Source organism: Pseudorasbora parva, chromosome 1, assembly GCF_024679245.1.
Source record: "Pseudorasbora parva isolate DD20220531a chromosome 1, ASM2467924v1, whole genome shotgun sequence".
NCBI lineage: Eukaryota > Metazoa > Chordata > Actinopteri > Cypriniformes > Gobionidae > Pseudorasbora > Pseudorasbora parva.
Window position 1 is genome coordinate 2,238,250 of NC_090172.1, and position 22,368 is coordinate 2,260,617.

A 22,368-nucleotide genomic window follows, 5' to 3' on the forward strand; every position below is an offset into this window, starting at 1 on the left:
TATAACTTGTGTTCATACACACTTCTATTAACGCCTCAATAACACCATGTGGTGTGGTAACGTGAGCATGTGCAGTAGCGTTGCGCGTGCACGTGCCTTAATGTGACCGTTATTTATTTCGTGTAAGTTCAGTGCAGCGAAACTGTGGTTCTGCTGATTATTCATTGTAAAGAAAGTTGTTTTGTTTCTTGGTTACCCATGGTGTGTGTGTGTGTGTGTGTGTGTGTGTGTGTGTGTGTGTGTGTGTCGTTACAGGCCTAGTGGTGACTCCTAGTGGTGACTGTAGGTAAAGCATCATGGGCGAAATCTGTAAATAATTATAACAAGCTTAACATAAAACGAGAGTAAAGTGTTTATATTGTTTAACACGTTTTTTGTTAAATAATCTTTTTTATTATTATTTTTTTATTTTGATTTTGGCATTTCGATTATAATATGTCATATTTAGAGTAAAAACGACCCCTAATCCACTCGTTTTAGCCTATAATTGTATCAAGAATTTCCCGCTGACAGTCCATTTAACATGTTAAACATATAGGCTGTTGTCAATAGCTGTTCACGAGAAGTCACACTACTCGTGTTCTTCTCACTTTAAATGATTGATTTATTTTAAGAACTACATTTACACCACAATGGGAACATAATCCCATTAATTCCAAGACCCCACCAAAACGAATGCTAAACGCGGTAAAAAACACAATAAAATATAATTTTATATAAAAATAACACAAGGAGTAAAATCAAATAGCCTAACTGAGCGTATACGTGTTTATTATTTAATGTGGATTATAATAATATAACATTCTGGGTAATCCACATTAAATAATAAACACTTATACGCTCAGTTATTTGATTTTATTCCTTATGTAAAAAATAATATTATGAATCTAAAATAAGTTTGTTACATTATTATATATTGTGTCATACTCAGTGTAGTAATAGCTGTGTATTATTTATTTCTTGCTTTTTTTAAATTTTAATCTAAGTTGTAGGCTATTTAGCTATATTAATCAGTTTTGTATTGTATTTATTTTAATCTAATTAAATTTATTTAATAGATTCATAACTTAGTAATATAATTAAATGCATTATTTATTTATGTATCTAATGTGTTGCTTTAGTCATTTAATTTACTCTAATTATCATTATTTATTTATTTATTTTTCTAGACTTCTAGGACCCCTGAGTTATGCAAATCTGCCGTTTGATCAGTGGGTGCGGGGGGCGTGGTTAAAAGTCACGCTCTGCCTACATATGTCACGTGGTCCGATTTCGCGCGAAAGTTAGTCTAGAGGAAGACACTGAGAGGAGCTTCCGGTGGGATAATAACAATCGCTGCTGTTCGGTAAAGATCTCATTCGTGGCGAAGAATGGCTCAAGCTCGCGTTACCGATTTTTTCGCACAGAGTAAGAAGGGTGGCGGTGTTCGGTCTGCCCGGTCCAAGGGACAGAAAGTGTCCGGGGACGTTGCGGAATCGGCGGTGATTACTAAACCGAGAGCGCCGACGCGAGCCACACGCTCTTCGCGTGAACCGACGCGCGATCCCGGCACACCGGAGCCGCAGAAACACGTCCAGCGGGAGTTCCTCAAAGTCATCGACGAGGCTCTGTCGGCGGAAACGGAAGAGAGCGCGACAGATGTGAGCCACGCGCGGTTAACGGAGAGTCCCCGGACCCCCAAACGGACCTCCGCGGAGTTCGACGTGTGCTCGGTGTTGTTCGCGTCCACGGCCGAACGGCACAGCAGCGCCAAGAAGCGTCCGCGGGTCAGCGCGAGCCAGAACCGCGTAACGGAACCGGAGGAGCGCGCGGTTCCGAAGACCGCGAGGAAGAAGCTCGATCTGCTGAAAAACGACGATAAAGAGAAGGTACGTATCGCAAAATATTGTGTTCAAAACGGAACCGAACAACAGCAGCGCGTTTGAAACGCTATCTTAAAACGCGACGCTAGGATGACGCGACGCAACTGTCGAACTTTTTTATTCTTTAGTAGTAACGTTAGTTCTAATTTGTTACACCGTTTATTTGTTATATTGTGTTGTAATATTTTCTTTATCACAACCATTTATTATTATTATTTAAGTTCATATGTATTATTTGTTGTTCGCTTTGGCAATATTGTATTTGTATATTCATGCCAATAAAGCAATCTTGAATTGAATAACGTTAGTAGTTACATGTTTGACAGATTAACTTAAATAAAACTGCTGTTGCTTAACCTAAAACTGCTTTAATACTTAATTTAATATTTTCCCTAGATTATAATATATTCGCTTCTTTATTCGTCCAAAAAAACAACAAAATGCTAATGAGTTTTTCTTGGATTAATATTACACCAAAACCGTTTATTTTATGTATATTGCTCGGTAGATTACTTACAAATTGTATACACCTACTGAATACAAATTATACATGATTTAAAAGTTGTAGTTAATGTAGTGTCTATTTATTGCATTACAAATTTTAGCTGACTACCTGTAGATTACTTTTTAACCTAACTTGTTTATAATACTAATTTATATAGTATAATCTTGTACCATATTGATAAAAAACGAGAGAAAATTACTACCTTTTTATCAACAACGTAGTTCATTAAACATAACATTACACAATTGAATTGGATTACTTTTAGATTACTTTGAGATTACTTTTGACAACTTGTTTATAATGCTAATTTCAAAAGTATAATCTTGTATCGTATTGATAAAAAAATATTTTCAACAACATGAAGTGCATAAACATTACACATAATGTCTACTTTCCACATAATCTGACTACTCTTGTTTAATTTGGCCTACATTTGATCTAATGTTTATAATATTAATTTCAGTAGAATAATCTTTTATCATATTGATTTAAAAAAAAAGACAATTACTTGTTTTGTTACCAACATGGAGTCAACTATTTAACAATTCTTCAAATGACCATACACAAGTTAAATAAAAAAGTAATGGTTAATACACATTTTTTAAGACTACTTTTAGATTACTTTTTGCCCTAAATTGTTTATAATATTAATTTGAGTATTATAATGTTGTTGTTTTTTTATCAATATGGTACAGAAAAGAAATATTCTTTTTTTCCTCCTTTCTTTTGCCTCAACATGAAGCGCATTAAACAATACATAACACATTTTAGATAATGTAATCTGACTACTTTTAGATTACTTTTTGACCTAACTTGTTTATAATGATAATTTCAAAAGTATAATCTTGTACCATATTGATTAAAAAAAAAGTTGTCAACATAATGTCTACTTTACACATCATCTGACTACTTTTTTATTTATTTTTAAATTATGCCTACAGTTGATCTAATTTGTTTAATATTAATTTAAATAATGTAATCTTGTATCATACTGATAAAAAAAAACAAGAGACTTACTTGTTTTGTTACCAACATGGAGTACTTAACAACTCATGAACTATTTAACTCTTCAAATTATCATAAACAAGTTAAATCAAAAAGTAATGTTTATTTCAAATTTTAGCGAATATAATCTGACTAGATTTAGATTACTTTTGACCTAACTTGCTTATACTAATTTGAATAGTATAATATTGCACCATATTGATAAAAACGCAGAGAAAGAATTGTAGTTGTTTTTTTTTGGTTAACACCAACATTAAGTGCATTAAACATAACCTCAGTATTCAATAAATGTATGACAAGTTAGATAAATTTAAAAAAATAAAGCCTCGCCGTTTTCCATGCGATTATAGTCTCCGGCCGGTGCGATTCCATAAAAGTTTTGAGAAAGGAAAATCTGGAAGAATTAGGAATAATGTACCATTTTGTGAAATTAAGTAACCATGCCAGTTTTCCAGTATAATCTTAGTTTATAGATTGTCGCTGCGATTTGGTGCCGAATTCATCCAGTCACTTTAATTTTTTATATATATATAGTCCAGAAGGATCTTAATTGTGTCTGTTTAATATCCCAATTTAAAGGGTCACTTCAGCGGTTTAGCATTAAGCTTTGTATCAGTAGAAATCTGTAGAGTAGTTTTCACATTAAGCGTTTTATAATGTCCCTAGCCAGAGACATTTATTTTATACGTCAACGAGCAGTTCTTTGCTTTACGAATGTGCAGGACAATCTGAATCTGGTTTGTCTCATTTGCAAACAAATTGTGTTGCTTTAGAAAATCTAATGTGAATACAGATTGCAAAGCGTTCACCAAAACCATGTTTTGCATCGATTTGGCACCTGACGAAGTTATCATAGTTGGTTAAATAAAGTCGATGCGCCACCTACAGGCCTTTTGGGTGAAGTGTAGAACATGCAAAATGGCCATTACACTTTTTGATAGAATAATCATGATTATGATTTTTAATCAAAATAATCGTGATGATCAGTTTAACCATTATCGTGCAGCCCTAGTCTTGAAGGCACCAAATTAAAATAGCTACTACATAACTGACCCAGTTCAAATACACAACTGAAACCCTCAGTTTCAGTCAATCTCATGTCAATCTTGAGTACCTATAGAGTAGAATTGCATCCTTCATATCTCCGAAAAGTCTTTAGTTTTATTATATTTATAAAAGAAATATGGGCTGTACCGAGTCTTTCCGGAAAAAAACGAGCGGCTGGAGGCGTATCGTGTGGGCGGAGCTAAAGAATGACGAATGAGCAAAGCGGTGACGTCCTCAAGCGTGGAGAAGCCCATCGCTATCGATCTCAGCTAATACAGATAATGATCCAGAATCAGATCTGGAGGCTGAAATAAACTGAACAGGAGAAACAGCAGCAGCAGGACGTCCGTCTCTGTGGTATGGACTGTATTTAGTGGCCTGTCAACATTTGTGTGTGTTTACTCGCAGTTTATGAGGACATGATTCGGTTTATGGACTATTGTATGAGACTAAACCTTAGCAGTAGCAGGCAAAACGGTTCTGCACGTCAGACTAGTGTAACGTTATACAGAGAACAACAATGGAGTCCGTTAGCGCATTTGAATGACGAAGCACGCGATCGTGTCGTTTACTGATGTTTCCTCGCGCGACGATAGCCGACAGCACAGACATCTGAAGCAGTTTAACTCACCGGCTGCTTCCAAAGCAGGACCGAACCTTTATCGCTGGGACCGCTCCGTCAAAAACACACTTCTTTGGTATGATTTGGTGAAGTCCTACTTCCGACTGAAGCGATGTTGTGAAGCTTCCCGTCATTTCTGCGTTCAAATCGGTTCAAATGCAGCGCTGCCTTCCCGGAATGCTGAAGCGTTGAAGTCGCTTGATGTCAATAAAGTGGAGCGCGGCGCGACAGAAGTGTTCACGGACGACTGGATCTGCAGCTGAGAGTGTGTATGGGCGTGCGTTTCCTCTCTCGCTCTAGTCACGCACCCTACCGGGAGAAGAGCCCGTACGGCCCATACAAGGACCTTCCGCTCTATTAACGTCAAGTCGACCCATACTCGAAAAAAACTCTCCGAAACTTGTGAGAAACCGGAAGGAGTATTTTTGACACAGAAATACTCCATCAAACGTCCAACATTAGTTTTTGAAACTTTGTCTATGTTTAGGATGGGAATCCGAGTCTTTAACAGTGTAAAGCTCAGTATGCATGAAACAGCATTTCACCGCCCCTTTAAGGATTGTGTGCATTGGCATGTTGTGCGACTGAACCTTCCAGTTCTGTTGAATGTGTTTTAGGTGAGAGATGTTGTGTGAATGCATTTGTGTATTGATTTGGTGTAATGACTGCTAATCCATCCTGTGTTCTAGAGCATTGAGCCTTTGGCCAACGGCACTGCTCCGGCTCAACAAACAGCCAACAAAGAGTCAAAAAACTCTGTTAATCACAATGCAAATGGTGGAGACGATAGGCTGAAGCGGGCGAGCAAGAGCCAGGTAACCGCGGGGTCTTCACCAGAGGTGGACAAAGCACACTTCATTACTTGAGTAAAAGTACTGCTGGTCAAATATTACTCCGTTACAAGTGAAAGTTGTAAAAACAGATTTTTACTTAAGTAAAGCTACAGAAGTATTTGTTTTTAAAAGGCCCACTGAAGTGCCCTGAAACGCGCCGCATTATTCAATGTGCTGATGTAATTTCCCCTGAAACAGCTCCAGCTGTTAGCAGCACCTCCCCTTTTTTTGAAACGGCCAATAGCGTTTTGTTAATACACCGTGTCACTTTCTGTTTGTTGAAGCCAGTTTCCTCTAACCGTTCATCATTATCTCCATATCGCATTGAAATGCATCACTGTGCAGAGTTCAAATTGGTCCGACATATTTTGTTTTCTGCGCAGTCGCGCATATGATCCGCGCTTTCTTGTCTAGTCTAAATTTAGACCAGAGCCTTTGGTGTGTGTGTGTATGCTCTGCTGCGATGCGTAAAACTAACGTGAAACGAGATCATTCGCCTCAACTGAAAGCATATTTACACTGAATCGTTTCCTATCATATATAAGTGAGTGTGCTATGTGCTTTTCAATATGTAGAAATTAGTGAACGTGTTAAAAACTGACCGATTTCAGCTACAGCGTAGGAGGCGGGGCTTTAGATTGTAGAGAGCATTTTGATTGGACAGAAGATTTGATGAGGTGACGTCTGTGATGTCATTAAAATCTGCAATTCTTTTCCACAGAAGTGAGAGATTGTAAGTTTTGAATGCTTATATCTCCTAAATGCAAATTGTCATTGTTTTGGAACACACACCAGCTTATTCATAACTTTAAGGCTAACACAGTCATACTAAAAGCTAAACAACTTCAATATTGAAATGCAAACTATACCATCATGGTTTAAGCCAGTCACTGAAGTAAAAGTACAGAAGTATTTGTTTTCTAAAGTACTTAAGTATCAAAAGTAAATTTCCTTTTTATGTTGCGCATTATTGTATTATAGTTGTATAAATGCACATTATGCCATCATGGTTTAAGCCCGTCAGTGACGCTCCATCTGACACACTAGCAGACGACTAACTTAAACTCATTTAAATACTTGTAGAAAAGTTACAAAGCTCTTTATAAAGCTGCTGTCACTTTAAGGCCGAATGCACGGATCCAATACACTGATACACATCTGATATTCTCACACTGTTCACCTTCACTGAAGACAGAATCAACTTTGTTTATGTGAATCCTCCACTAAATGAGCATTTGGACATCCGTCTTCTTCCATTTTGCTCTAAACTATAAATCAGTGTTTAATAAATGCTGTGAAATCATTGAACTTCACGAGACTCTACAAGAGTGATTCCTGAAAGGCTTTCTGCAAAAACCCAAACGCCTTTTAAAGAAGAAAAAAATCATCACTGACTTTCAAAGCTGCGACAGAAACGACTTTCCACTTCGAGGACCTTGATAGAAATGTAGTGGAGTAAAAAGGACGATATTTGTCTTTCAGATGGAGTGAAGTTAAAGTCAGAAGTTTACAGAAAAAATAATACTCCAGTAAAGCACAGATACTCAAAAAGTGAACTTGAGTACAGGACTCGAGTAAATGAGCTGATACTGTCCAGCTCTGGTCTTCACACCTGTGCGGATGCCTGCTGCTGTTCCTGTCATTAATCACGCTGCGTTTGTTCTTTCAGAAAACATTTTCTAGAGAGGATGTGTCGGCTCTGAAGGCCAAATTGCAGAAGCTGAAAGGCCAGTGTGAAGCAGAAACGAGCTCTTCTCCAGTCCCTATTTCAACGCTAGCGGAGCTGAAAGCGCGGCTCGACGCTGCTCGGGAAATCTCAGCAAAGGTTCAGCACAGGAAGGCCGAGCGTGTTGTGAAAAAGGCTGACCCTGAGCCGGAGCAAAGGTGAGTGTTTTTGTTTACCAAATGTTGAACTTGACATTAAAGGGTTAGTTCACCCAAAAATGAAATGTCATTAACTCCTCCCCCTAATGTCGCTCCACACCCGTAAGACCTCCGTTCATCTTCACACACAGTTTAAGATATTTTATATTTAGTCCGAGAGCGTATGCAAGTGTATGCACACTATACTGTCCATGTCCAGAAAGGGAATAAAAACATCATCACAGTAGTCCATATGAGACATCAGTGGGTTAATTAGAGTCTCTTGAAGCATCCAAAATACATTTGGGTCCAAAAATAACAAAAACTACGACTTTATTCAGCATTGGCTTCTCTTCTGGGTTTGTGTTCAATCCTCAAATAAAGATTCAAACGGTTATGAATCAGCGAATCGATTCATGATTTGGATCGCTTGTCAAACTGCTGAAATCACAAGACTTTGGCGATCCGAATCATGAATCGATTCACTGACTCATAACGGTTCGAATCTTTGTTTTGAAATCGCCCATCACTATTTAAGTCGTTATTTCGTTTTTTTTGCAAGCAAAAACTATTCTGGCCTCTTCATAAATGATTGTAGAGCCGCTGTAGTGAGATGGGCTTTGTAACGACGTCTTTAGTGCCTTTATGGGTCTTGAGAGAGGAAATGACATTGGTGTCAATGAAGGCCTTTCTGAGCCATCAGATTTCAACACTAATATCTTCATCTGTGTGTGAAGATGAGCGGAGGTCTGACGGGTGAGGAATTGATGACAGAATTTACATTTTTGGGTGATGTTTGTTTTAATAAACTCTGCAGGAACCCTGGATGAGCTTTTGTTTTTTTTGTTGAAGTTGTATCTTTTTGTTTCAGAGAGAAGCTTCCAGCTTATCAGCGCTACCACACACTCGCTCAGGCCGTCCCTCCGGGTCTCACTCTGCCCTACCAGTTTAAACTTCTAGCCGAAATGTTCCGCAGTACGGAGACCATTGTTGGGATGCTGTTTAACCGCTCCGAGACCGTCACTTTCGCCAAGATCAAGCAAGGGGTCCAGGATATGATGCACCGGTAAGCGGCCGGATGAACTATATACGTAGGGCCCTATGAAATCAGTTTTATTTGTTCACTTATTCTATTTTATTTTAAGTTATTACACTTTTAGTTATCAAAAATCATGTCTAATTAATTCACACAATGAAACGTATAAATTTTTTTTCAATTATCAAAAGTTTAACAAAAATTACATCTTTAGGGCCCAAATAAGTTTTTTCCCCACATCCAATCCGTTTCATTTTTACCAAATTATGTGTTTTAAGTTTTCTGGATGAAGTTTTTATGGAGTTTATAATAAATAAACTCCATAAAAACAAACAATAATTCCCCACAAATTCTGTGTTGTGTATTTCTGGTAATCAAATGAAGACATCAAATATTAAATTAAATTAACTTTTAATCATATGAAATTAGACTTCTTCTTTTTTTTTCTCAAACAACAAGTTTTGATAGTATTTTTATTACTATTAGTGTTAGTATTATTATTACATCGAAACTTGCCTAAATTATATTGTACAACAGTAATATGTGTCTGTCAAGTTATATTGAACTTTTATTTTGACGGGTGGCCGGTTTCTCAAATGAATCGATAAAATGCTCATGAAGTGGCTCAAAGATGAAATTCATGTCTTCATAGTAAGGCTACAGAGGCTGAAAATACAGTGTGTGTGTGGAACCACGTGTCTGCTTCTCTGTGTGTGTGTGTAACCACGTGTCTGCTTCTCTGTGTGTGTGTGTGTGTGTGTGTGGTAAGTGGAACCGCTTGACTGCGCCATTCATTCACGCGGACATGCAGGATTCGTATTTAATTTGTCTTTTTGTGGTTTAATATTCATAGACACGACGTCTATATTGGGATTTCATTTAAGTGTACAATTTATTAATAAAAAAAAGACAAATGATTAATTAATCATAGGACCCTTCATGCGTGCCAGTCGGGCTGCTGGTTGACAGGCTAACCCTATTTCTGCTTTCTTGGCAGGCGTTTTGAAGAGAGCCACCTGGGGCAGATAAAGGCGGTGTTTCCTTCTGCCTATACTTTTCGCCAGGAGAAAAACATTCCCACTTTTAGTGCCACTGCAAAGAGGTCAAGCTATCAGCTCACAGTGGAGCCGGTCATTGAAGAAGGTGAGGAACATTAACCAAACCTTGATGGCATTTAATGAGTCAATGTTTTAAAATGATTTAGGATTTCATTTTCTTACTTGTGTATGTATGCCTAAATAATAAAAAAAAATATTGATATTGCCAATCATAAAAATTAACCAAATTGCACAGCAAACCTTTATTTTATTTACCTAAAATCGTTTAAAAACCTAAACTCATTGTTTATTTTAACAACTCGTCTCTTTCCCCAGAATTTAACGGCTCTCGTCCAGTGTTGTCAGCCTCTCGTATTTTAGAGAGAAGGCGTGTTTTTCACCAAAACCTTGTTGAAATCGTGAAGGGACACCACAAGGTAAGCTGTTTGGTTTTTTTGCACTTGAGAAACCTAGAAGACTTTTGGAAATTATGTTGTGTAAATTCCAATCATGTCTCCTCTTATGTTGGACACAGGCATTCCTGGCCTCCCTAAACCCTCCCATCGTCGTCCCTGATGACAAACTGACCCGCTGGCATCCGAGGTTCAATGTGGACGAGGTTCCCAACGTCACGCAGAGTGATTTGCCTCAAGCCCCTCAAACTGAGAAACTGACCTCCGCCCAGGAAGTATTGGACCGAGCACGAGCTCTCATGACGCCCAAGGTGAGCACTTCAACCTAGAGTCTTCGGGGCATTACTAGCTCCATTTTCCGTTTTGGAGGGGTCTTGGAGGGGTTTTAGAAGGGGTCTTGGAGGGGTTTTAGAAGGGGTCTTGGAGGGGTTTTAGGAGGGGTTTTAGAAGGGGTCTCGGAGGGGTTTTAGAAGGGGTCTCGGAGGGGTTTTAGAAGGGGTCTCGGAGGGGTTTTAGAAGGGGTCTCGGAGGGGTTTTGGAAGGGGTCTCGGAGGGGTTTTAGAAGGGGTCTCGGAGGGGTTTTAGAAGGGGTCTCGGAGGGGTTTTAGAAGGGGTCTCGGAGGGGTTTTAGAAGGGGTCTCGGAGGGGTTTTAGAAGGGGTCTCGGAGGGGTTTTAGAAGGGGTCTCGGAGGGGTTTTGGAAGGGGTCTTGGAGGGGTTTTAGAATGGGTCTTGAAAGGGGTCTTGGGGACTAAAATGATCTTGGAGGGTTTTTAGAATGGGTCTTGGAGGGGGTCTTAAAATGGTCTTAGGAGGGGTTTTAGAAATGGGTCTTGGAGGGGTTTTAGAAGGGGTCTCGGAGGGGTCTTAAAATGGTCTTAGGAGGGGTTTTAGAAATGGGTCTTGGAGGGGTTTTAGAAGGGGTCTTGGAGGGGTTTTAGAAATGGGTCTTGGAGGGGTTTTTGAAGGGGTCTTGGAGGGGTTTTAGAAGGGGTCTTGGAGGGGTTTTAGAAGGGGTCTTGGAGGGGTTTTAGAAGGGGTCTCGGAGGGGTTTTGGAAGGGGTCTTAGAGGGGTTTTGGAAGGGGTCTTGGAGGGGTTTTAGAATGGGTCTCGGAGGGGTTTTAGAAGGGGTCTCGGAGGGGTTTTAGAAGGGGTCTTGGAGGGGTTTTAGAAGGGGTCTCGGAGGGGTTTTGGAAGGGGTCTTGGAGGGGTTTTGGAAGGGGTCTTGGAGGGGTTTTGGAAGGGGTCTTGGAGGGGTTTTAGAATGGGTCTTGGAGGGGTTTTAGAATGGGTCTTGGAGGGGTTTTAGAATGGGTCTCGGAGGGGTTTTAGAAGGGGTCTTGGAGGGGGTCTTAAAATGGTCTTAGGAGGGGTTTTAGAAATGGGTCTTGGAGGGGTTTTAGAAGGGGTCTTGGAGGGGTTTTAGAAATGGGTCTTGGAGGGGTTTTTGAAGGGGTCTTGGAGGGGTTTTAGAAGGGGTCTTGGAGGGGTTTTAGAAGGGGTCTTGGAGGGGTTTTAGAAGGGGTCTCGGAGGGGTTTTGGAAGGGGTCTTGGAGGGGTCTTGGAGGGGTCTTGGAAGGGGTCTTGGAGGGGTTTTAGAAGGGGTCTCGGAGGGGTTTTAGAAGGGGTCTCGGAGGGGTTTTAGAAGGGGTCTCGGAGGGGTTTTAGAAGGGGTCTCGGAGGGGTTTTAGAAGGGGTCTCGGAGGGGTTTTGGAAGGGGTCTTGGAGGGGTTTTGGAATGGGTCTTGGAGGGGTTTTAGAATGGGTCTCGGAGGGGTTTTGGAAGGGGTCTTGGAGGGGTTTTGGAAGGGGTCTTGGAGGGGTTTTGGAAGGGGTCTTGGAGGGGTTTTGGAAGGGGTCTTGGAGGGGTTTTAGAAGGGGTCTCGGAGGGGTTTTGGAAGGGGTCTCGGAGGGGTTTTGGAATGGGTCTTGGAGGGGTTTTAGAATGGGTCTCGGAGGGGTTTTGGAATGGGTCTTGGAGGGGTTTTGGAAGGGGTCTTGGAGGGGTTTTGGAAGGGGTCTTGGAGGGGTTTTAGAATGGGTCTTGGAGGGGTTTTAGAATGGGTCTCGGAGGGGTTTTAGAAGGGGTCTCGGAGGGGTCTTAAAATGGTCTTAGGAGGGGTTTTAGAAATGGGTCTTGGAGGGGTTTTAGAAGGGGTCTTGGAGGGGTTTTAGAAATGGGTCTTGGAGGGGTTTTTGAAGGGGTCTTGGAGGGGTTTTAGAAGGGGTCTCGGAGGGGTTTTGGAAGGGGTCTTGGAGGGGTTTTGGAAGGGGTCTTGGAGGGGTTTTAGAATGGGTCTCGGAGGGGTTTTGGAAGGGGTCTCGGAGGGGTTTTGGAAGGGGTCTTGGAGGGGTTTTGGAAGGGGTCTTGGAGGGGTTTTGGAAGGGGTTTTGGAGGGGTTTTAGAATGGGTCTTGGAGGGGTTTTAGAATGGGTCTCGGAGGGGTTTTAGAAGGGGTCTTGGAGGGGGTCTTAAAATGGTCTTAGGAGGGGTTTTAGAAATGGGTCTTGGAGGGGTTTTTGAAGGGGTCTTGGAGGGGTCTTGGAAGGGGTCTTGGAGGGGTTTTAGAAGGGGTCTTGGAGGGGTTTTAGAAATGGGTCTTGGAGGGGTTTTTGAAGGGGTCTTGGAGGGGTTTTAGAAGGGGTCTTGGAGGGGTTTTAGAAGGGGTCTTGGAGGGGTTTTAGAAGGGGTCTCGGAGGGGTTTTGGAAGGGGTCTTGGAGGGGTCTTGGAAGGGGTCTTGGAGGGGTTTTAGAAGGGGTCTCGGAGGGGTTTTAGAAGGGGTCTTGGAGGGGTTTTGGAAGGGGTCTTGGAGGGGTTTTAGAAGGGGTCTCGGAGGGGTTTTAGAATGGGTCTTGGAGGGGTTTTAGAAGGGGTCTCGGAGGGGTTTTGGAAGGGGTCTTGGAGGGGTTTTGGAAGGGGTCTTGGAGGGGTTTTGGAAGGGGTCTTGGAGGGGTTTTAGAATGGGTCTCGGAGGGGTTTTAGAAGGGGTCTCGGAGGGGTTTTAGAAGGGGTCTCGGAGGGGTTTTAGAAGGGGTCTCGGAGGGGTTTTAGAAGGGGTCTTGGAGGGGTTTTAGAAGGGGTCTTGGAGGGGTTTTAGAAGGGGTCTCGGTAGGGCTGGACAATAATTCAATATCGATATATATCGCGATGTAATTTTTTTCAATAACGGTGATATGATTTTTAAACACATTTCCGATATTTCGATATGACTGACGTTCAGGGCGCATGCCATCAGAAAGAGCAGAACACGATTGGCTTCTTGCGTGATGACGTAGGCCTACACCACGGACACGCAGCCAGTGCTCAGCAGCAGTAGTAGGCTGATAGGATCCAACGCGGCACGTTTTAGCTACAAAGAGAGTTTCCCTGACCGCAACACAAATGTGACTGAACGAGCTTCCACAAGTAAGGAGAAATAAATAGTTGATAAGAGAAGAAAGACTAACTTTCTTTAGTGCCGTGGAAGTGGTTCGTCTATCTAAAGCACTATTCGCACGGGATTAGTATTATTTAGGGACCTCTGTGATTTAGAAATGACTCCTCCACATCTGAGTTTTGCGTGGCGCATTCGCACGGGATAAGCAAAGCCTGTGATTTTACTCGAATTTACTGACTTCTCCCGGATATGATGTTCGTTATAGATAGCTGTATGAAATCATAAACAGGCATCGATATCGTTTTGATTATTTTACAGCAGCCTAATAAATAAATATAATTTCGTTCAGTTAGTTAGCGAACAGACGCCATGAACTGAGCTCAGACCAGCGGCAGGAATCAGATTTCATTTATCACGAGTAGGAAGCTGACAATACGGCGGAAGATTCAGTTTCAAAAATGTAAAAGCGCCTATTTAAACAAGATTGTCATTGTACTATACTGTTCTGTTATGTTTTTCATTCAGAACAGTATTGATGTTAATATTAAACACACCATTCAATCAGATTACTCTCAAATTGACACTTGTGTGGGCGCGGCTGCACGGGAATTAACGGTGCGCATTATGAATGCAGACTTTATTCTTCGTGAAAGATAAAGATAGAAATGCTCACAGGGAGAAAAAAAGCTTGCAAAAAGTACAATCCGCCTAATCCTGGCCAAATCACAGAGATGTCGATTCGCACGGGACGTTATCACATGACCTCGGTGTTCGGCGAAATATGGTAGGTAGGCTAATTTGCGGGGGAATTTTTACTTTACAAATTACAGACATGGCCGATTCGCACGGGATTAAGATCACAGACATTCTCTGCAATTATTACAAATCACCAGAGGTCCCCAGATAATACGAATCCCGTGCGAATGGGGCTGATATTAAACTTGTGCCGGAGGGGTGCCGACTAGGGGTGTAACAATACATCGACATAGATACATCAATCTAATGTCTAACAATACGATGCCAAGCGTTACAAATAATCCATGTAGACTATTTATGTAAGAGGCAAGTGGCACATTTGTTTTAATACTTTCCACATTTGCACACAATGTCATGTATTAACACCAATGCGTTCATTCTCGTTTAAATTACCTTTCAAAGCTTGTGAAAGACGGTCAGACATGGCTTCACGAAAATGTATCATCTTCTCCTGTTAAAGCCTTGCAAAAAGCAGCGTGCACTCATCTCTAACAGAGCACAAATAGGCCACTGAATTGAGTCTTATTTTATTTATTTTTTTGTGCATCAGTAGATAAAGGTATAGTTTTGCATAAAAGGAGAATATAGCGCTATGAATCGTTCTTCACTGAAATTTAAAACTTAAAAGAAAATGCTCAATAAACTGCGTCTGCGAAGTGAGTCTTATGTTTATTTGATGGTGATTTCACATTTCTTGTTCGTATAAAGGCTAAATACAAATAAAAGGTGAACATTAATTTATTTGTACCGTTTTTATTTCTAAAATATTATATAGTTTTATAGGAGGAGGTTTCATAGACTTGGCAAATTAATTTGTCAGAAGTTTGTAGGTACAGAAATCCTTTGTGGCAGTTCTTGGTAGTTTTTCTAAAGCTTTTATATAGTTCATATCGATATCGAAATTATATCGTATCGACCAAAATTAAGAAATATATCGTGATATAAATTTTGGCCATATCGTCCAGCCCTAGGTCTCGGAGGGGTTTTAGAAGGGGTTTTGGAAGGGGTCTTGGGGACTAAAATGATCTTGGAGGGTTTTTAGAATGGGTCTTAGAGGGGGTCTTAAATGGCCTTTGGAGGAGTCTTAGAAGTGGTCTTGGGTGGGTCTTGGGTAGAAGCTACTGTAGAAGTTATTTCCATGTTATAGTGATTGAGAGAAAAGCGTCTCAAGCTCCTTTTTTTGTAAAATGAATTAAAGACTTGCATTCTTTACATTTAGAGAATATATTTACATACCGTTTCCTTCAATTTATTCTGTATTTTCTTTACTTGGCCTTAAAGAATCTTAGAGTTTGCCTTCACAAAACCATAGCGCTTTTAACTGTTTATAAGTTAACGTAAAAAATCATCCGTTTTGCTTTGGAGAAAGTGTTTATTTTTATTTTTTTATAACGCTTCTAAAATTTGCCAGAAATAGACCTTCGGGGGACTACACATTCTAATCTCCCATATTAAGGATAGATAATCTGCACATTGACATGGAGTATGACAAAGTTGATCTGTAAATGAAAATGACTCCTTTACGACTCTTGTGGGCCGTTATCGTTCCAGATGGAGAAAGCCTTGGCTAACATGGCCTTGAAAACGGCAGAGATCGCGTGTGCTAAAGAGCCTGAGACTTCCGAGAAATCTGCTGCGCCACCAACGGAGACGCCCAGTGCGCTCAAAGGAGTCTCTCAGTCCCTTCTGGAGAGGGTGAGTGAACACCATGTACTGCAAACATCAGAACACATTTGGTGCGATTTACAAGAACCTAATCAGTGTTTCTTTCCCTCTTCAGATTCGTGCTAAAGAGGCTCAGAAGCTGCACGCCACTATGACGAGGAACCCGCAGCAGGAGCAGCGCCTGGTGATGATGTCACGGCTGCCAGATTTAGCCAGGATTCTGCGTAATGTGTTTGTGGCGGAAAAGAAGCCGGCCCTCCTCATGGATCTCACCTGCAACCGCATGATCGCTAGCTACAGATCTCCTCTCAGTTCTGGTTAGTACAGACGGTTCCCTCCTTAGGTTTTACTAAACCTCATTCTGGACTATATTTAGGTGCCAAGGTTTTGGGTATCGTATCTGTTGGAGTTCTTATTTTTCTTCCGCTCTGCAGACTGATCTCATGAAGTGCCGTATGTATGACATGGCAATTCGTATGCCATTTTGGCGTGCTATCAAGACGCATAATCACTTTTTAGCGTGTTTATCAACGCCGTTTCATTATATCACCCTACACTGCCCCTACCCCTAAACCTACCCGTCACACACACACAGCCCCTAAACCTACCCATCACACACACACAGCCCCTAAACCTACCCATCTCACACACACGCACACAAACACACGCACACACAACCCCTACCCCTAAACCTACCCATCACGCCGGAAGAAACGGCACGTCAGCTTTGATTGTAAAATGCCATTGGCTGTCGTGTATCTCGTGACCGATCGCGTCATTCTAAACTTGTCGTCTCGTGTATCATTTGAGTCAGAAATATTAACGAGTGCGTGTGTTCTGTTCACAAAGGGGCGCGATCATCATTTCAACGACTAAAACATTCACACGGAGATGACGGTTCGTTTGGGCGTAGACGTACACGCGGAGATGACGCTTCGTTTGGCCGTAGACGTACACGCGGAGATGACGCTTCGTTTGGGCGTAGACGTACACGCGGAGATGACGCTTCGTTTGGCCGTAGACGTACGCGCGGAGATGACGGTTCGTTTGGCCGTAGACGTACGCGCGGAGATGACGCTTCGTTTGGGCGTAGACGTACGCGCGGAGATGACGCTTCGTTTGGGCGGAGACGTACGCGCGGAGATGACGCTTCGTTTGGGCGGAGACGTACACGCGGAGATGACGCTTCGTTTGGGCGGAGACGTACACGCGGAGATGACGCTTCGTTTGGGCGTAGACGTACACGCGGAGATGACGCTTCGTTTGGGCGTAGACGTACACGCGGAGATGACGCTTCGTTTGGGCGTAGACGTACACGCGGAGATGACGCTTCGTTTGGGCGTAGACGTACACGCGGAGATGACGCTTCGTTTGGGCGTAGACGTACGCGCGGAGATGACGCTTCGTTTGGGCGTAGACGTACGCGCGGAGATGACGCTTCGTTTGGGCGTAGACGTACGCGCGGAGATGACGCTTCGTTTGGGCGTAGACGTACGCGCGGAGATGACGCTTCGTTTGGGCGTAGACGTACGCGCGGAGATGACGCTTCGTTTGGGCGTAGACGTACGCGCGGAGATGACGCTTCGTTTGGGCGTAGACGTACGCGCGGAGATGACGCTTCGTTTGGGCGTAGACGTACGCGCGGAGATGACGCTTCGTTTGGGCGTAGACGTACGCGCGGAGATGACGCTTCGTTTGGGCGTAGACGTACGCGCGGAGATGACGCTTCGTTTGGGCGTAGACGTACGCGCGGAGATGACGCTTCGTTTGGGCGTAGACGTACGCGCGGAGATGACGCTTCGTTTGGGCGTAGACGTACGCGCGGAGATGACGCTTCGTTTGGGCGTAGACGTACGCGCGGAGATGACGCTTCGTTTGGGCGTAGACGTACGCGCGGAGATGACGCTTCGTTTGGGCGTAGACGTACGCGCGGAGATGACGCTTCGTTTGGGCGTAGACGTACGCGCGGAGATGACGCTTCGTTTGGGCGTAGACGTACGCGCGGAGATGACGCTTCGTTTGGGCGTAGACGTACGCGCGGAGATGACGCTTCGTTTGGGCGTAGACGTACGCGCGGAGATGACGCTTCGTTTGGGCGTAGACGTACGCGCGGAGATGACGCTTCGTTTGGCCGTAGACGTACGCGCGGAGATGACGCTTCGTTTGGCCGTAGACGTACGCGCGGAGATGACGCTTCGTTTGGGCGTAGACGTACGCGCGGAGATGACGCTTCGTTTGGGCGTAGACGTACGCGCGGAGATGACGCTTCGTTTGGGCGTAGACGTACGCGCGGAGATGACGCTTCGTTTGGGCGTAGACGTACGCGCGGAGATGACGCTTCGTTTGGGCGTAGACGTACGCGCGGAGATGACGCTTCGTTTGGCCGTAGACGTACGCGCGGAGATGACGCTTCGTTTGGGCGTAGACGTACGCGCGGAGATGACGCTTCGTTTGGGCGTAGACGTACGCGCGGAGATGACGCTTCGTTTGGGCGTAGACGTACGCGCGGAGATGACGCTTCGTTTGGGCGTAGACGTACACGCGGAAACATTGATCTAGATTTGCCCTAGTTAAACTCTAGCACCACCACATTTCAAATGTAATGTTTATCAGGGTTCCCGCGGGGTCTTAAAAAGTCTAAAATTCAGAAAGTTAAATTTAAGGCCTTAAAATGTCTTAAAAACGCCCAGATTTTCATCCTAGGTCTTAAATTTTATTTACCAAAGTCTTAACTTTTACTTCCGTTCAGAAACAAAACCTTTTAGTTTTCTTTACCCGACTGCTTCATGCATTTTTACTCCTTACACTTTTCCTTCAGCTTTCCAGAAAGCTGCGATTGGCAAACGGAAAGCAAGAAATTACCGTAATAAACCATATTTTGGCAAAAAGCGCTATTTGTCTTTTAGGATTTTTTTAAGCGCACAAAATGTTGAGGATTTACGGTCAAATAGCGCTTTAATATGTGCGCGCCAACACTCGCATTCTAATAGGGTTAAGCGTAATGTATTTGATCTGACTGGGTGGGCAGCCGTCAATCTCAGGCCCAACCGTAGATCCGCCCCTATCATAGGTTGGTTGTTTTGTCTGGTCTGCACTCGTGTCTACACGCATTTTCAAAGAACATTGGTCTTTGCACACCGAGTCCGATATTTTCGTATGCGTTTTTTCGTATTCGTGATCCGAAAAATTCGTCACGCACAGAGACCTTGCACACTGAGTCCGATGCTTATTAATGAATGCGTTACGGAAAAAAACGCAAAACAAGACAAAGTGACGTCTAGTGAGGATGGTTTGTTTGTCCTGAGGAGATAATGGGTTCAACTAACGTTACTCCTGTGATCGCGTAGAGGAGAGTTTCCCTATCAAGCGGGGTTATCCAGATCGACCGATTCAAAGTGTCAGTGGCTCAGTTTGATGCTTTGCTAGCGATACTGGAGACGTATTTAAAAGAAGACCACTAATTTCCGTGAATCAATTGATCCCGAACACCTGGCAGTATGTCTATGGATTCGAACACACACACACAAACACACAGCTTTACAGAGACTTGATGTGCTATAATTATAGCTGTGATATAATAATATTTGTAGTATTTTTGCTAGAATGTGTATGGCACGTATGGTGGCTCTGAGTTGTCAAAACGTCTCAAAATGCGTTGTTACGGATGCGAAAACGCAGAAAATCGAACCTGTTCCGAATTTTATTTTGACGGGCGAAAGTTTCGGAGGCAGTTTGCAAGCGTGATTGACATAACGTGAGGTTGAATTTATTTTGTGAAGTGCGTAAATTATTATTCTAGCAAAAATACCACAAATAATATTATTATATCACAGCTATAATTATAGCACATCAAGTCTCTGTAAAGCTGTGTGTGTGTGTGTGTGTGATCGGATCCAACAAATTTGATGAAGAGCGCTCCAAATTGGATACGAGGCTACATCTCTGCAACACTTTGGTGTATTCAGACCAAACTTGGTACCATTCGTAAACAAAGCAAAAAAATCTGCCAATGGGGTGAGCAAAATAATCTTAAAAACATTTTGCTTACCCCATTGGCAGATTATTTATCTTATTTTAAGCAAAAACTCGCTTAATTTTGAGTTATTTTTTCCCAAAACAAGACAATTATTACTTCTAGTCTAGTAAATGTTTCTTAATGTAAGAATTTTCTGATATTTTGACTAGAAACAAGACAAATATTAAGCATTTTTTGCAGTGTGGAGTTAAACCTGAATTGTCTGTTTCGATTTCAGTGTGTTTCTGTGCTAATCGTGATATTACAAATATAGTTTATGATGAGCCACTGTTTTATCACGGGTAGTTTTGCTGGTGTATCACTCAGTCATATAAATACGCTTTTCTCCTCTGATTTAGATGAAATGGAGAAGCATCTTCGCCTGCTGGCCGAGTTGACGCCTGCGTGGCTAACGATTCATCCAATCAGGAAGGACTTGTACCTAAAACTGAACAAGACCACGGATCTGAACATTGTGCTGGATACCCTGAACCAGAAGATGAAGGAAGAGGAGCGCGTTTGAGCCAAACGAGACCCGAGACGATAACGTGCAATATTTTATTACGGATTTTAACTTTTTTAGATGACTTGTTTCATACGTTCACAGTTTGCGTTCTACTAGCCTGATTGTCACTACAGTTGTTTTAAATGAGAGATTTCTGTTGATTTTTCACATGATAATTGTTCATAAATGTTGACACACAATGTTGAGAAATGTTGAATCATTTACAATAAACAAGAACTTCTGTAACTGGCTCGAATCACATTACCCCGATTCTGCGCTGCATGTTAACGCATTAACCTGCTTACTGAAGAGCGCATGTGTGATAGGTGACAAACACGCAAACTTACGGCAGATTTAAACACATCTAGACGGAGTGAGCTAGCGTTTTGCATGAAATAAGGACATAAATCACAAACGCAGACACGTTTAAGACCCAGAAAACTGTAAAGATGTGTTCTCATCTCCTGCGGCAGAAGAGGTTCAGCCCAAACGCTGCAGTAACTGCATGAGGGATAACCTGAGCCGTAAATCTCCCGCTGACACGCTTTAATAACATCACAACTGACGTTACATAGCAATACTCCCGAGTCAGATACAGACATTATTATTTTTGACGTCACTACAAGGATATAACCCGGTTTATTAATAAAGTCATGTAAATGCGGTTTACTTGCGTTGTCAGATTATTGGTGTGCATGTAAAAGGGAAAAACTGATTGTTTCACTAAGACGATTTTTTGGAGTTATCAGCTTACTGGTGTGCATGTAAACGCACTCAATGAGACCATGGAGCAGGACTTGTGACTTGTATTGACCTATGCTGGTAGACTGATCTCATGAAATGGTGTATTTATGATATGCCAATCGTATGCCATTTTGGCGTGCAATCAAGACGCATAATCACTTTTTACTAAAAAAAAAAAATCACTCAATTTGCTGCTGACACACGGACTGATGTCAGACTGGCTGAGGATTCTCTGTGAGTTTACAGATCTGTTCTATATAGGCTTAATGCTCTTGAACAATCAAAATCACATACACCCATGTTTATGCCTAAATGTCCGTCTTGGCGGTGTCTTGAGTGAATACGTTTCTGATGTATTGGGTCCGTGTAGTACTGTAGGCAGTAATCTTTAAAGTGAAAGCAACCTAATATAGGCTGGAGGCTACCCATCAAATAACTGAGAAAAAACAGTTGCCTGACTTAAACGTTAAAAAATAACTAAAAAACACCGTATCTATCCTTATGTTGTATTTATTTGTCCTCCTATCATTTGTTTATCAGTTCTTATTTCATTACTGACTGTTTACCTGATGAATTATTTGGGAAGTTTTTATATTAGCCAATTGCTTACTGCTGTGATTTACTTTTCCCCAGGTATTTCCCACCCTTAGCGATCATGTTATTAATGCTATAGTGCACCACTGGGCTAGCCTTTTTTAGTAAGATACCTAAATAAACATCTAACACCATACATCTGATATTGTGGTAAATGTGGTATCCTAATGTATGTTTTTTTTTTTTTAAACAATGACTTTTTTTTCACACATTTCTGAAAATTACCACAAAATCAGTCATTTTGATCTCAAAAAATATCACGAAATCCTGCGTAGTGATGAGAGAAACACACCTTTGTGGCTCATTAGTTCTGAACCATTCGGACCCCATCTTCAGAACACCAAGATCAATAAAAAAGCATTAGACACTGATTAGTGCAATTAATAAATCATCTAATAGATGATCTGGTTTATAAAATCTGTTTTGGGTGATTCCAGCGCTTTTAAACTGAATCGTTTTCTCAAGCGATTGATTCAAAGTTTCCAGAA

At 42.0% G+C, this 22,368-nt stretch overlaps 1 protein-coding gene across 2 annotated transcripts; it reads left to right on the forward strand.

The window, feature by feature from the left end:
- The first annotated feature begins 1,273 nt into the window (after positions 1-1,273).
- cdt1 (chromatin licensing and DNA replication factor 1) lies at positions 1,274-20,788 on the forward strand. Of its 2 annotated transcripts, XM_067451977.1 has the most exons (10): positions 1,274-1,868; positions 5,731-5,856; positions 7,544-7,758; positions 8,609-8,803; positions 9,771-9,916; positions 10,147-10,247; positions 10,346-10,534; positions 15,909-16,052; positions 16,138-16,339; positions 20,397-20,788. In XM_067451977.1, exons 1-10 carry the CDS (start codon positions 1,371-1,373, stop codon positions 20,558-20,560), a joined length of 1,980 nt encoding a protein of 659 aa, XP_067308078.1. In that variant the 5' UTR covers positions 1,274-1,370; the 3' UTR covers positions 20,561-20,788. The 2 variants fall into 2 exon arrangements, with proteins under 2 accessions (XP_067308078.1, XP_067308084.1); XM_067451983.1 differs by lacking the exon at positions 5,731-5,856.
- The last annotated feature ends 1,580 nt before the right edge of the window (positions 20,789-22,368 follow it).